The 14,615-nt window shown below is 43.0% G+C and overlaps 1 protein-coding gene across 2 annotated transcripts in view; it reads right to left on the bottom strand.

Moving 5' to 3' along the window:
- Window positions 1-14,615, bottom strand: part of LOC146992623 (echinoderm microtubule-associated protein-like 6) — a 78,461-nt gene that overhangs the window by 26,880 nt on the left and 36,966 nt on the right. For both annotated transcript variants that reach the window (XM_085787753.1, XM_085787761.1), the window contains exons 19-28: window positions 13,365-13,476; window positions 13,105-13,232; window positions 12,205-12,346; window positions 10,948-11,100; window positions 9,543-9,674; window positions 8,703-8,791; window positions 7,327-7,494; window positions 5,709-5,910; window positions 2,266-2,392; window positions 337-415 (exon numbers count right to left, since the gene is read on the bottom strand). In XM_085787753.1, the coding sequence (XP_085643879.1) occupies window positions 337-415; window positions 2,266-2,392; window positions 5,709-5,910; window positions 7,327-7,494; window positions 8,703-8,791; window positions 9,543-9,674; window positions 10,948-11,100; window positions 12,205-12,346; window positions 13,105-13,232; window positions 13,365-13,476 (1,332 nt within the window). The remainder of the gene's footprint in view (window positions 1-336; window positions 416-2,265; window positions 2,393-5,708; window positions 5,911-7,326; window positions 7,495-8,702; window positions 8,792-9,542; window positions 9,675-10,947; window positions 11,101-12,204; window positions 12,347-13,104; window positions 13,233-13,364; window positions 13,477-14,615) is intronic.

The raw sequence follows: 14,615 nt of genomic DNA, 5'->3' as shown, positions 1-14,615 counted from the left end.
AGCCGTCTTTCCCAGAGGGAGTTCAGGTCAGTCAGTTGGGTGCCAGTCATTTTCGAGCAGACTTTCACAATGTTATTTAACCAGTTCCTGTCCTTCACTGCCAGACTGTTGAACCAGCAGATGAAAGAGAAAGTGAGGAGGCTCTCATCAATGTATGAAGAGTACACAGTACATAAAATAGAATTGGAGACCCCGAAGGAACTGATTCTCCTCAATAAATGAATCCTCTGTTGACCACTGAATCGGTGTTGATGTCAGAGACAGGGTGAAGACAGGCGACCGGCGCCGTGGACGCTGACGGACGCTGACGGACGCTGACGGAGCTGGGACACTGACCTCCACCACCTTCTTCTTCTTGGTGACGTTGTTCCTCAGCAGCTTGTCGGGCAGCGGAGCAGCTCGGCTCACCGGAGGCCTGAGGACCAGAGGAGGTCACAACTAGGGATGAGTATCCTAACCTGGTGTTACCCGGGTAACCGAATACTGTAATAAAACATAAAATGAGGTCATGTCTGACGGACAGAGAGCAGCCGGGGCATAAATGCTCTCTGTCCGTCAGACAGTCACATCACTGACACACAGCGTCGTCAGACTAAACATCAGCTGGATAATCAGAGTAAAGATGGAGTTGAAGATGCTCATACGGGGCAGATGTGCATCTTTATGCCGCGGCCTCGGAGGAGAAAACTGTTTTTTAAAATCATTTTCAGTGCTTATTTATTAGTCCACACTAGAGCACTGGAAAAGAGAGTAGCGACACGCATTGGTCAAGTGGAAACGCCCCCTGGTGGTGGATATGGGTTTTGCAAGTGTTGGTGAATGAGCAGTGTGGTATTTTCAATAATTTAAGAACATTTATAGATCACCCACGTTAATAGCATCATCGTGGACCCTTTTACAGATAAATATTAACATATAGTGGCCATTAATTGTTGTGTCACGAATGCTTGCTGTTTTAAATGATAAAGATAAGTCCACTAAAGGGTCATACTGTAAGTTTGCGTGCTAAATTCAACTGTGTTAGCTAACTGTTCGCCACTTAAGCCTGTGTTTTCTTTAGTTTGTTTGTTTGGTCAAGCAAGTTATTGTGCTGCTGGCTTTTATTTTATTTCCATGCAAGGTTTTTTATGTTATTTATTTTGACAGCTGGTGGTTGCTTAGCAACGGTAAAGCGTTCGCTCGTCCCCTTCTGTGTTTGTCCGCTGTGTGACCGGTAGTACTGTAAACAGCTCCGTGTGTTTTTATTAATTATCTTTTTTTTAGTCAAAATTGGAGGAAAAACTTCACATAATACGTTTTGGGTTTGATTTTGTCACATTTTGTTATGGTTTTTAAGTGTTGTCATCTTTTATTTTGTGTGTTATATCTATGTTTATAAAAAAAAACAGTTGTTCACATTAATGTTACAATTTAAATTTTGAAATAAATAAATTATAAGCATAACTTAATATGACCAAGGCACCTAAAAGCAAAAACACAGCAGTTTTCATCAATTTACAAGCAAGTTGGCAACACACATACATTGGAGTGAATGGGTTTCTTGGGCGGATTTGCAACACCCACATCCTGCCACTAGGGGGAGAATAAAGTGACCACGGGAGTCTATGGTGGTGTCGCTACTCTCTTTTCCAGTGCTCTAGTTCACACTACATGTCGGTGCCTTCGCTCCTCTCGGCCTCGCATCGTCTCAGGAAATAACTGGGAAGGTTTCACAATGTTTGTAAACTGAAAGCAGCAGATTTTCTAACAGACTTGATGACACCTGTCGTCGCCGAGGGAACCACCACAGATTATTGTAAAAGGTTTGAAAGTCCGAGGCTCGATCCAAAAACACTTTTACACAGCAGAAAATCACGTTGCTGCTCGATCTGAAACTGTTTAACACGACAAAAAGCCGAACCACGGCCTGATGATGTAGTTTGATCCAACACTAGACTGTTGCTCTAACGTGATGTTTCTTTAATCCTAGGTTAACCGGGTAATAAATTCATAACCGGATAGAAGATTACCTACTCAGGTACTCGAGTACTCGGGTAACCGTGCACATCCCTATTCACAACCAGCTGCTACTGTTTCCTTTTATTCAACTAACTTTTTATTGAGAGCAAGGTACAGAAAGACACTTATATAAAACATAATACTTGTTGATTTACACATACAAATCCCCACAGCCACCCTACAACATCCCAGGTAGTCCAGCCCAATCTAAGGAGATTAAATAAGTAAATAAATAGATCAAAGTTATAATACTGATAGGTGATGTACCTCTCCTCCACAGGAAGCTCTTTGTGCTGCAGGTGAGGTTTGGTTCCTGACATGTTCCTGATGTTGGCCGAGTAGATCTTGGTGACGTAGTCCACCACCTTCTCTCTGGCCACGTCGCTGTCGTAGCCTGGAAACACATAGTAGTACACCTGGGTCATGATGGTAGAAGAAACCCACAGTACAACTCTCCTTCCTTTACTTTCTTTACTTACTTACTTTCCTTTCACTGTTATGCAGACGACCTGCAAATCTATCTGCCAGTGAAGCCAAACAGTAACAGTGCACAATGTTCTTTATTTGACTGTATTGCTGATATTAAGCAGTGGTTGGCTCAAAATTTTCTTAACTTAAATGATGAAAAAACTGAATGTATTGTGTTTGGAGATACTGCGTCAGCTGACTTTGGCACCCTGTCTCCAAAGCTAAGTTCAACTGTCAGAAATCTGGGTGTGACTTTTGACAGTCATCTCAAGTTCGACAAACAAATCAGTAATGTTGTCAGGACCAGTTTTTTTCCAGCTGCGTCTTTTAGCTAAAGTTAAAATGTTTTTAAGCCGCCACGACCTCGAGAAAGCCATTCATGCTTTAATTGACCCTTTGTTGGCCTTCTGATTGGTCTGCTGTTCCACCAATCAGAGCGCTTCTCCCCATGTCACGTGTTGCACAACATTCTAAGGTTGGACAACCCTGGAATGAAACCCTATGAACCGAGATAGGTAGACAGCAATTTTTTTGGCAAAAACTACTTAATAATTTTTCAATATGGTTAAAATGTGCCTGGGGTTCCTGCAATAGCGACTCACAATATCTGGAACGTATTCCTGGAGTCATTTTTATCCCATTCCCCAAACCCAAGACATCAATAAACATAGGCTACTTGGCCCATGTGTACTGTATAACATATTACTTTAACCTTCTGTTAGTTGAGCTTAATAATAGGGTTTGGGGGTGGTCCACTAGGGGGAGCTGTAGGCATAGGTCAGGGGTTAACTGCAAAGTTTTGTTTGTTGTTGTTGTTGTGTGCAGTCCTCATGAGAAGTGAGCCTGTTTTTCCCTGGCTGTACTTTGTGCTATTGAAGCTCATTCATCCTCCAGTCCACTCTCTGGTCGTGTTCATAGACAGAGAAGATCTAATACCTTCAAAGTTATCTAGCAAACGTAACATTACCGCTGCTAATGTCTTTTGAACTTTGTGAAGTTTTACGAGGAGAAACGGGAGATCGGCGGATAGCTTGTAGCTAACGTTAGCTAGCGCCGTTAGCTACTAGCTAGTGAGTGACCAAAACAATGATTTTTCCCCATTTTTCGGAAAAGTCAGGTAATGCCCGTTCAATCGCTATTGAGCCACGTCTGTCCTCTATCATGGACACTATTTTTCTGATGTATAAGTTAATTAAAATTTTCCTTACAAGCAATTTAAATCTGCCTAATTTTCAATGGTTTCCAATGGGAGTTAACCCTTCCGTGACCATTGTTTGTCCAACCTAGCAACAGTAACCGTGGGGGGCGGGGCCTTGACAAAGGGTCAATTAGCTCACGGCTAGATTATTGTAATGCACTTAATGTTGGCGTCTCTCAGTCCTCCCTCAGTCGCCTTCAACTCGTGCAAAATGCCGCGGCCCGTCTTTTAACCAACACTCACAGACGTGTGCACATTACCCCTGTTCTTAACTCCCTTCACTGGCTTCCTGTCCTTTTTAGAATTGATTTTAAACTTATAATGTTTGTTTTTAAAGCTCTTCACGGCCTTGCCCCATTATATTTATCCGAGCTTTTAACCATCCGAGATCCAGGTAGAGCTTTGAGGTCGACGAATCAACTTGTATTGGAAGTGCCCAGATCAAAATATAAACACTGGGGTGACCGAGCCTTTTCCGTCGTTGCTCCCAGGCTCTGGAACAAACTCCCCACCGAGATGCGTCTCATCTCAGACCCGGGCCTTTTTAAATCCAGGCTAAAAACCTATTTATTTAGGATGGCTTTTAATACCCAGTAGCACGATGGCACTTTTATCTTATTTTATTTTATTTTAACTTATTTGACTTTGCTGTATTTTATTGCTCTCACTGTTTTTATTGTTTTCAAATTGTTTTATTTCTGCTTCTTTCTTTTTATTATTACACTATGTAAAGCACTTTGGTACACCGAAAGGATTGTTGTAAAGGGCTGTATAAATAAAGTACATTTACATTTACATTTACAACTCGTAATGTCGGAGGTTGTGTGAAAGAGAAAATGTGTAATTTGTACTAGGGGTGTACAGCCAAACTGGAAGTGGACGCACTGACTTCAGCCGAGCTAGAGCTACGCCGAGCTAGCCGGCTAACTTCCGCTTTAGCTCTGGGCTAACTAGAACGGGAATAAAATAATTGAATGGTGCGGCTCATCTAGACTTTCTGAACGTAATCGGACTGAATGGATCAAATTCTGGTAGAGAAACCAGTCGTTTCGAGTCGTTTCGGGTTGTGACGTTTTGTAGCCGCTAGCTTCTTTTCCCATTATTGTCTATGAGAAAAATGCTAAGTTGTTGAATGGTGACCCTGGAAGTATCGGTGAGCACTTCCTGACTACTGTGATGCAATGCATGCTGGGAGTTCTGGGGACTACTGTGTTGGAGACACACAGCTGTGGCTACACACGTAGTTCACCACCACCGCTGTGAATTTGGTATGAATGAATAATAGTTACTGTAAAGCGCTTTGGGTATCGTGAAAAGCGCTGGGCTATATAAATGTAATCCATTATTATTATTATTAAAGGACAATTCCGGGCAATTCAACTCAGGGCTGTATGTTCCTATCATTTTAGGTCTAACAGAAGGAATCTGAAGGTTTTCAGTTTAATGTCTCCTGTTTAGCGGTAGTTGTGTCTGTCCCCGCGTCGCCACGGCAACGATGAATGGGAGTGGATTGAAGTTCTGCTGCTTAGGCTGTTTCCATCCCTCAAAGCCACAGACAGCGTCAGATGGAGACTCAAACATGCAGCCAGAAGTTTATTTACTTGAATCAAGTCCAGAGTTGATATTCCTGTGTTTCTGACACCAACGGGAGCTTCCCACTGCACCTGAACACACCGAGCGTCAACTTGGGTCTCGACTCCGCCAGACTTTGAATTAGATCTAGTTTTACAAACATGTCGGCTTGTTGAAGTAAATAAACTTCTGGCTGCATGTTTGAGTCTCCATCTGACGCTGTCTGTGGCTTTGAGGGATGGAAACAGCCTAAGCAGCAGAACTTCAATCCGCTCCCATTCATCGCTGCCGTGGCGACGCGGGGACAGACACAACTACCGCAAAACAGGAGACATTAAACTGAAAACCTTCAGATTCCTTCTGTTAGACCTAAAATGTTAGGAACATACAGCCTGAGTTGAATTTGCCCGGAATTGTCCTTTAACTCAGGGATGAAAAAGACTTTGAGTCGTCCACCAGACAACAACATCACCTCCGTCCTCCTCGGTGTCGTCGTCCGACTCCTCGCTGTCCACAGCTTTGTTCTCTTTGTGTCCCGGAGCTTCTCTGGTCCAGATCATCAGCGCCGTGTCGGCCCCGCCCACCGACAGCAGCACGCCGTCGTCGTTGGACCAGCGCACGTTGCTCACGTTGGTGCTGTGGCCCACGTACTTCTTAAACTTGGCAAACTGGCCCTGAGGGCAGAGGTCAGAGGTCAAAGGTCAGAGGTCAGAGCAAAGATATTCAATGTAGGACGAATCTCCTTGTTGTTAACAACTACTTCCTGGTAGAAAACCAGCATGAGAACAATAGTGACGGACGAGAGTTTCACTATATTTATCTCATTTTTCATGTCACTATTTCACCGTTTAGACTAATCTGATGTTTGTAAAGTCTATAAAACCAATGATTGGACAAACATTACTATTTACGTGTGCACATTTTTGTAATTAGTCATGGTTATCATAGATTAGCCGGGCTAACGGTTAGCTACCTGTTTAACTTTAATAACTCAGTGACTCAATAAACGCTCCATGAAAAAATATTTTCTCCAGCGGATATCTGAGTTCCAACATGACTGAGCTAACTGGAGTAGTTTCATGTGGTGTCCCACAACGGGAGGGTTTTAACAGCTGACGTCCTGCTGTTAGCTTAGCTACTGCCGTTAGCGTAACCGTCGTTTATTTATAATCATCACCTAATTTTAATGAGAACAATACGGACGAGGTTTTAGCTTTATGTCACATTTTCACGTCACTATATCACCGTTGTGACTACTCTGATGTTTATTAAGTCTATAAAACGAATTGTTGAACAAACATTTTAGATTAGCTGGGCTAACCGTTAGCTGTTAGCCGTTAGCAGTGTCAATAAACAATAACTCAATAAACGGCCCATGAAAAAAATGTTTTTTCCAGCGGATATCCTAGTTCCAACATGACTGAGCTAACTGGAGTAGTTTCATGTGGTGTCCCACAACGGGAGGGTTTTAACAGCTGACGTCCTGATGTTAGCTTAGCTGCTGCTGTTAGCTGTCAGCAGCAGCTAAGCTAACAACTATGATAACCATGACTAAATACAAAAACGTGCACACAGAAATAGTAATGTTTGTTCAATAATTCGTTTTATAGACTTAACAAACATCAGCTTTAGTCAAAACGGTTTTGGCAGCCCGGAGCCCCCACATTTGGTACCTAGCCTACACTGGTGGCTAACGCTACCAGTTAGCTGCTCGCTAGAACTGGTGGCTAACGCTACCAGTTAGCCGCTCGCTAGAACTGGTGGCTAACGCTACCAGTTAGCCGCTCGCTAGAACTGGTGGCTAACGCTACCAGTTAGCCGCTAACGCTACCAGTTAGCTGCTCGCTAGAACTGGTGGCTAACGCTACCAGTTAGCCGCTTGCTAGAACTGGTGGCTAACGCTACCAGTTAGCCGCTCGCTAGAACTGGTGGCTAACGCTACCAGTTAGCCGCTCGCTAGAACCGGTGGCTAACGCTACCAGTTAGCCACTAGCTAGAATGCTACTAAAACCCACTTCCATTGTGGTGTGGCGCAATGGATCATGGGACAATAAAGTGGCGGACAGGTGGGTGTCAGATCAGCGTCTCACCCGCGACGGGAAGCTGAAGAGCTTGAGGAAGCCGAAGTCGTCCCCGGTGGCGAGCAGCTTGCGGTCCTTGGTGAGCGAGGCGGTGTTGACGAAGCTGAGCGTGGGCCAGATCCCCTCGCAGGACGGACCCAGCACCGAGGTCCAGCCGGCCCAGTCCAGCTTCTCAAACTGGAACACAAAGAGTCCAAACGCTCAGAGAAAGACACAGAGACAGAAAGCGAGTACCCAGGGGGCAAAATCCCAGTTTTTGGAGAAAACAGACAAGGAGCGTTGTAAAAGGTTTGACAGCAGAAATGATATGTAGGAAGTTGAAGGATTAAAACCTGGGTGGACAACCCGGTCAACTAGCTGCTGGAAAGATACAGGGGCCAAAACCCCTTTCTGGGGTCATTCTGCTGGTGAAATTATGCAAATATTTAGGTACTACAATGGCATAAATAGTCATACAACTATAACATTTGGCAGAGAGTATCTTGGCACATAGGGGGAGGCAGGAAAAAAAGATTCTGGGGTTTGTTGCAACTGGATTTTAAGATATCGCCCTCAACATCCCAAAAAAGACCAAAAAAAGTACTGTTCGCCTGACAAATTCTCATGAAAATTATGATTTTCCAGCACTTTATGGAGAATATCTATGCCTAACATGTATATAGAAAACTTCCTTAATTCATAAGCTTCCATTTGAGTCCCAGATAGCCTTTCTATCTCCAAAGCCCCACTTGCTGTGGCCAACGGTCTTCTCTATCTATCTGTTCACTTTGGGGAGACCAGAAATAGAATGGTTTCTGATCATGTCAGTTAACATGGAGTTTTTCACAACAGGTGTTGCATTGTTTGGAGACAGCCTGTAGCTTTCCAGTAGCTAGTAGAAAGACTATCTGGGACTCAAATGGAAGCTTATGAATTAAGGAAGTTTTCTATATACATGTTAGGCATAGATATTGTCCATAAAGTGCTGAAAAATCATCATTTTCATGAGAATTTGTCAGGCGAACAGTACTTTTTTTTGGGTCTTTTTTGGGATGTTGTGATATCTTAAAATCAAGTTGCAACAAACCCCAGAATCTTTTTTTCCTGCCTCCCCCTATGTGTCAAGATACTCTCTGCCAAATGTTATAGTTGTATGACTATTTATGCCATTGTAGTACCTAAATATTTGCATTTACATCATTTCACCAGCAGAATGACCCCAGAAAGGGGTTTTGTCCCCTGTAGCTTTCCAGCAGCTAGTTGACCAGGTTGTCCACCCAGGTTTTAATCCTTCAAGTTCCTACAGATCATTTCTGCTGTCAAACCTTTTACAACGCTCCCTGTCTGGTTTTTTGGTTTGCCCCCTGGGTAGCGGACGTGAGGAAGCTGAAGGACGGAGAACAAACCTCGGCCACGCTGATGTTCTGCTTCCGGCCTCGTGGAGCCTCGAAGAACAGTTGCTCCTTGGCTCCAGTGTTCACCTGCAGCAGTTTACCTGGGGGGGGGTAGAGACATCTGTCCTCAGCTGTCTCCTCAAGCAGTAGCATGTTAGCATGAACATTTAAAGCACTTAGTGTTGCATCTTTGCAGGAAAAGTGCTCTATAAATAAAGTTTTGATTGATTTTTTTGATAGATTTATCTGAAATGCTCAGTGTATTTGGTGTTTAGCATTAGCATGCTAATGTATGCACATGATAAGGTGAATATATTTTGATTCACAAAAAGAGGACGCATGGCCTCCAGATACTTAAAGGGATAGTATCTTTTTTTTAAAAGTGGGGTTGTATGATCTCCAAATAGCCCCTTAGTACTTTAATTGCAGTAGAAGACTCTCTGCACTCCTCCCGTTAGCAACGCCAGCCCATAATAGCCCTGCCCAGAGATTTACAACATACAGTGTTGTGAACAGACCCAAAGAAACGGCCTATTTTCACGGCCTAAAAGAGGTTTTACCTGAAAAATAATACACAGTTCCATTGTTCGCTATAATATAATTTTTTCCAGCCCTTCAAAGTGCAGGAAAAACACAGTTTTTATTTGGACCGAACCAACTGCTGATCGGCGGGTGCTAACCCTGGGCAGAGGGATACGTGAGTTGGTTAGCTGTGTGTGTGTGTGTGTGTGTGTGTGCGTGTGTGTGTGTGTGTGTGTGTGCGTGTGTGTGTGCGTGTGTGTGTGTGTGTGTGTGTGTGTGTGTGCGTGTGTGTGTGTGTGTGTGTGTGCGTGTGTGTGTGTGTGTGTTTACCTCTGGAGTCCCAGTCGATGTGTGTGATGAAGCTTCCGGCTCCTTTACAGATTCCCACTCTCTTGCTGGTCAGGACGTTGTAGATGTCCACGAAGGAGTCGTGAGACGCCACGGCCAGGTACTTCCCAGAGTCTGAAACACAACAACACAACACGTGTCATCACTGTAACGATCGATCAATCAATCGTCTTCACCCCTAGAGCAGTGGTTCCCAAACTTTTTGTGGCCAAGGCACACCAAAGGACAAGTAAAAATCTCAAGGCACACCTATTGTTCAAAATAGCCTTCATAACACGTGTTATCACTTATATCATGTAAAATATCTGTAAATGTGCATAATTATTTAATAATGCCAAATAAAATGTGACAAAGACAACTAGGCTACATTACTCACGAAATCATATTTATTAACAAAATATTTTTAAAAAATTAATTTGAAACTTCATCAAATTAGGCTTCATCAAAGCAGCAATACAACCATTTAAACCAGACAGGTCACAATAAGGCAAAGGAAACTTTGCAAAATGTCATCACAGAGAACTGTCAATGCAAGGAAGCTGCACCGTCCATGGTCCTACAAATTGATCAGTATTGAAACATATTGTGCGAAATATGGGGTTCTCTTTGAGGTTTTGTTTTTTAAGAATTGTTTTTAGGTCCTATAGAGTTTGCCTCTGTATTATGAAATGAGCGCATACAAAGTACTGATAGTAAATTAAAAATAATTATTTTTTGTGTAGTTGTATATTGCAATAATAATGTATGGTTGTCACAAAATCCCACAGCACACCTGGACTTGCCTCACGGCACACCAGTGTGCCTCGGCACACCGTTTGGGAACCACTGCCCTAGAGCACTGGAAAAGAGAGTAAGGACACCTCCATTGACTCCCGTGGTAAGGGTTTAAGGGTTTAAGGGTTTAAGGGTTTAAGGGTTTTGCCCCCCTAGTGGCAGGATATGGGTATTGCAAAAGCGCCCAGAAAACCCATTCACTCCAATGTATGTGTGTTGCCCACTTGGTAAATTGATGAAAACGGCCGTGTTTTTGTTTTTAGGTGTCTTGGTCATATCAGATTATACTTAGAATTAGTTTATTACAAAATGTAGATTGAAACATTCATGTAGACAACTGTTTTTTTTGTTTATTTTTACTCTCCTATGTGTTAATGTTTATCTGTAAAGGATCCTCAATGATGCTATTAACGTGGGTGATCTATAAATGTCCTTAAATTATTGAAAACACCACACTGCTCATTCACCAACAATGCAGAGATGTCAGTTCTTTTGCAAAACCCATATTCCTCCACTAGGAGGCGCTGCCATTGGACCAATGCTGTCACTACTCTCTTTTACAGGGGTCTATTCACCCCGTGTGCCGCCCCGTGTGTGTGGTGCGTTCAGGTACCCTGGGAGAAGCGGATGTCAGAGATGAGCTCTCTGCGGTGGTGGAAGGTCACCATGTCCTCCAGCGTGTCGGCGTTCACCACCAGGAAGCTGCCGTCGTTCAGACCCACCGCCAGGGCCTTCCCGTCCGGAGAGAAGGCACAGCAGCGGCCACCTGACCGGACACAGGCCAAAGGTCAAAGGTCAAACATGCACAGGACAGACATCAACTACAACGGAAGGAAGAGGTAACTCCTCAGAGTGCAGTTCTGAGAAAAATGAGTTTAAAGTGTTTTTGTTGTCCAGTCAACTGTATTGAATTTAGGATTCTGAAAATTGGTCAAATCCTTGCTTTAGCAGGTAGTAGTCTACCAAATTTAGAAGTAAACACCAGAAATACACAAATATTTGTTCTGAGACTGAAGAACATTACATTTTTATACATTTAAATTAGGGCCAATGGCATGAATTTTTGGAAATATTATAGAGAAATTTCTGGAAAAAAGTGGTCCAATTTCCTCAAAAAACATTTAAACATTTCTAGGAAGAAGTGGTAAAAATTCTCAAAAAAAAAAGTAAAAAAAAGTAAAAAATTTCTCGTAAAAAATGTTCAAAATAAAAATAAAAATAAAATAGGAAAAATTTTCTAGAAAAAAGTGGTAAAATTTCTCAAACAAAAAAGTAAGAAAAAAATCTAGAAAAATTGGTAAAATTTCTCGTAAAAAATGTTCAAAATAAAAATAAAAACGTAAAAATTTTCTAGAAAAAAGTGGCAAAATTTCTAAAACAAAAAAGTAAGAAAAAAATCTAGAAAAATTGGTAAAATTTCTCGTAAAAAATGTTCAAAATAAAAATAACGTAAAAATTTTCTAGAAAAAAATGGCAAAATTTCTAAAACAAAAAAGTAAGAAAGAAAATCTAGAAAAATTGGTAAAATTTCTCGTAAAAAATGTTCAAAATAAAAATAAAAACGTAAAAATTTTCTAGAAAAAAGTGGCAAAATTTCTAAAACAAAAAAGTTTAAAAAAAAAAACGTGCTAAAATTTCAAGAAAAAATCGGGGACCCCCTTCAAATCTCTCAAGGACCCCATGTTGAGAACCACTGATCTAATCCATTCTAGACTTGGTAGTTATTCATCATTTGATGCTTCAACCTGACGATGAAAAACACAAGAAGCTGTTTTGTATTTTTCTGAGTGCAGCATGTTTACAGATACTAACTGCACGTTGTCTTCGTAGGACAGAGAAGAGGTGAACTTCCTGCAGGTCCTTGTCTCACCTTTCTTGAGCTTGCGGACGGCGACCATGCGGTGATTGGCCGACAGCTCCCAGATCCTCAGCGTCTTGTCGTCGCTGACGGTGGCGCAGACAGGAAGTAGAGGATGAGCCGCCAAGCCCCACACCTCGCCCTCCATGTGACCCTGAACACAACACGCAGACAGAGACACAGTCAATAGGTGCGTTTCCATCAGCTGTTTAGATGCATCGAGATGTATCGCATCGGAAAATGATGATGGAAACGCCGTGATTCGCATTAAAATCCTCTGATTCGCACAAAATGAAATACGCTGCTATGGCCGGGTGTTGGTTGATTCGAATGGGATGGAAACAGCTGTATGCGAATCAAGTGTGACGGAGCCACTTTCACCCCATCTGCTCCCGTGTTTGCAGTTCACTCACAAGACAACATCAGGGTTTCCGCTGTCACACAACAGTTAATTAATTGTGGCGCATCGCCACGGCAAAATAAAAGCCCCCACACACCTTCATATGTGATTAGGCCTACTGCACAGTTCTTCATAGTTCCTCCTCAGTAAAAACCAAACTTATCAACCAGCGCGTCCAGAGTTTATCATTAATAAAGTCTGGGGCGGCGCAACTCTCTCTCTCTCTCTCTCCCACACACACACACACACGGGTCGCGTTATGACGGTAATAAACATATGCGCTAAATCGCGCTAATGTGTTCAAATCAGACCGTCCGTCCGTCCGTCCGTCTGGGGGGGGGGGATGCAAAGTCCGTAGATGGAAACACACATGATTCGAATTTCTTTTAATGCGCATTTCCCAGTAATTCGAATCACTTTGGATGGAAACATGGCTAATGTCTCATCTCGCCCTGAAGACAACGTCGTCAGTTGTTCGTTCTCAGAGACAGGAGCGCCTCGGTCCGTCTCACCTGGACCAGCAGCGTCATGGGACCGCTCTTGTCGATCTCCAGAACTTCTCCGTTCTTGGTTCCCAGCAGGATGTGTCCGTGTCCCAGCGTGATGGCTCGGATGGACGGGTTGTCCTCCAGCAGGAGACCTGGGGCCACAGACCGGTGAGACTCCACAGACACACAGAGAGACACAGATACACCACAGAGAGACAGAGACACAGAGACACAGAGAGACACAGATACAGGGACAGACACAGAGACAGAGACATGACCCAGACCTTTAGATGATGGAGACAGAGCGGCTCTTTTGATGGCGTACGTCTTCAAACATCTCTCAAACATGTCGTCCCAGAGCTCCACGATGCCGTCCTTCCCCCCCGTCACAAAGCCCTGGACAGGAGGAGACCACAAGACCACAAGACAACAAGACAACAAGACAACAAGACAACAAGACAACCGTCAGCTCTGACCTTCAGGACGACTCAAGGTCACACAACTCAGTCCACAACCACAACCAACATCTGATTAAGATCCTCAGTTAGCTGCTACGGCTGGTTGCCTGGTAACAGCTCTGGTAAACATCCCAACATACTGAGATGTTCCAGATGTTAAACATCCCAACATACTGAGATGTTCCAGATGTTAAACATCCCAACATGCTGAGATGTTCCAGATGTTAAACATCCCAACATACTGAGATGTTCCAGATGTTAAACATCCCAACATACTGAGATGTTCCAGATGTTCCAGATGTTAAACATCCCAACATACTGAGATGTTCCAGATGTTCCAGATGTTAAACATCCCAACATGCTGAGATGTTCCAGATGTTAAACATCCCAACATACTGAGATGTTCCAGATGTTAAACATCCCAACATGCTGAGATGTTCCAGATGTTAAACATCCCAACATGCTGAGATGTTCCAGATGTTCCAGATGTTAAACATCCCAACATGCTGAGATGTTCCAGATGTTAAACATCCCAACATGCTGAGATGTTCCAGATGTTAAACATCCCAACATGCTGAGATGTTCCAGATGTTCCAGATGTTAAACATCCCAACATACTGAGATGTTCCAGATGTTCCAGATGTTAAACATCCCAACATACTGAGATGTTCCAGATGTTAAACATCCCAACATGCTGAGATGTTCCAGATGTTAAACATCCCAACATGCTGAGATGTTCCAGATGTTCCAGATGTTAAACATCCCAACATGCTGAGATGTTCCAGATGTTAAACATCCCAACATGCTGAGATGTTCCAGATGTTAAACATCCCAACATGCTGAGATGTTCCAGATGTTCCAGATGTTAAACATCCCAACATGCTGAGATGTTCCAGATGATCCAGATGTTAAACATCCCAACATGTTCCAGATGTTAAACATCCCAACATGCTGAGATGTTCCAGATGTTAAACATCCCAACATGCTGAGATGTTCCAGATGTTAAACATCCCAACATGCTGAGATGTTCCAGATGTTAAACATCCCAACATGCTGAGATGTTCCAGATGTTAAACA

Source organism: Trachurus japonicus, chromosome 1, assembly GCF_045865225.1.
Source record: "Trachurus japonicus isolate A0001 chromosome 1, Traja_1.0".
Lineage (NCBI taxonomy): Eukaryota > Metazoa > Chordata > Actinopteri > Carangiformes > Carangidae > Trachurus > Trachurus japonicus.
Note: the sequence above shows the minus strand (reverse complement) of the source record. Positions and strands in the feature narration are given on the sequence as shown.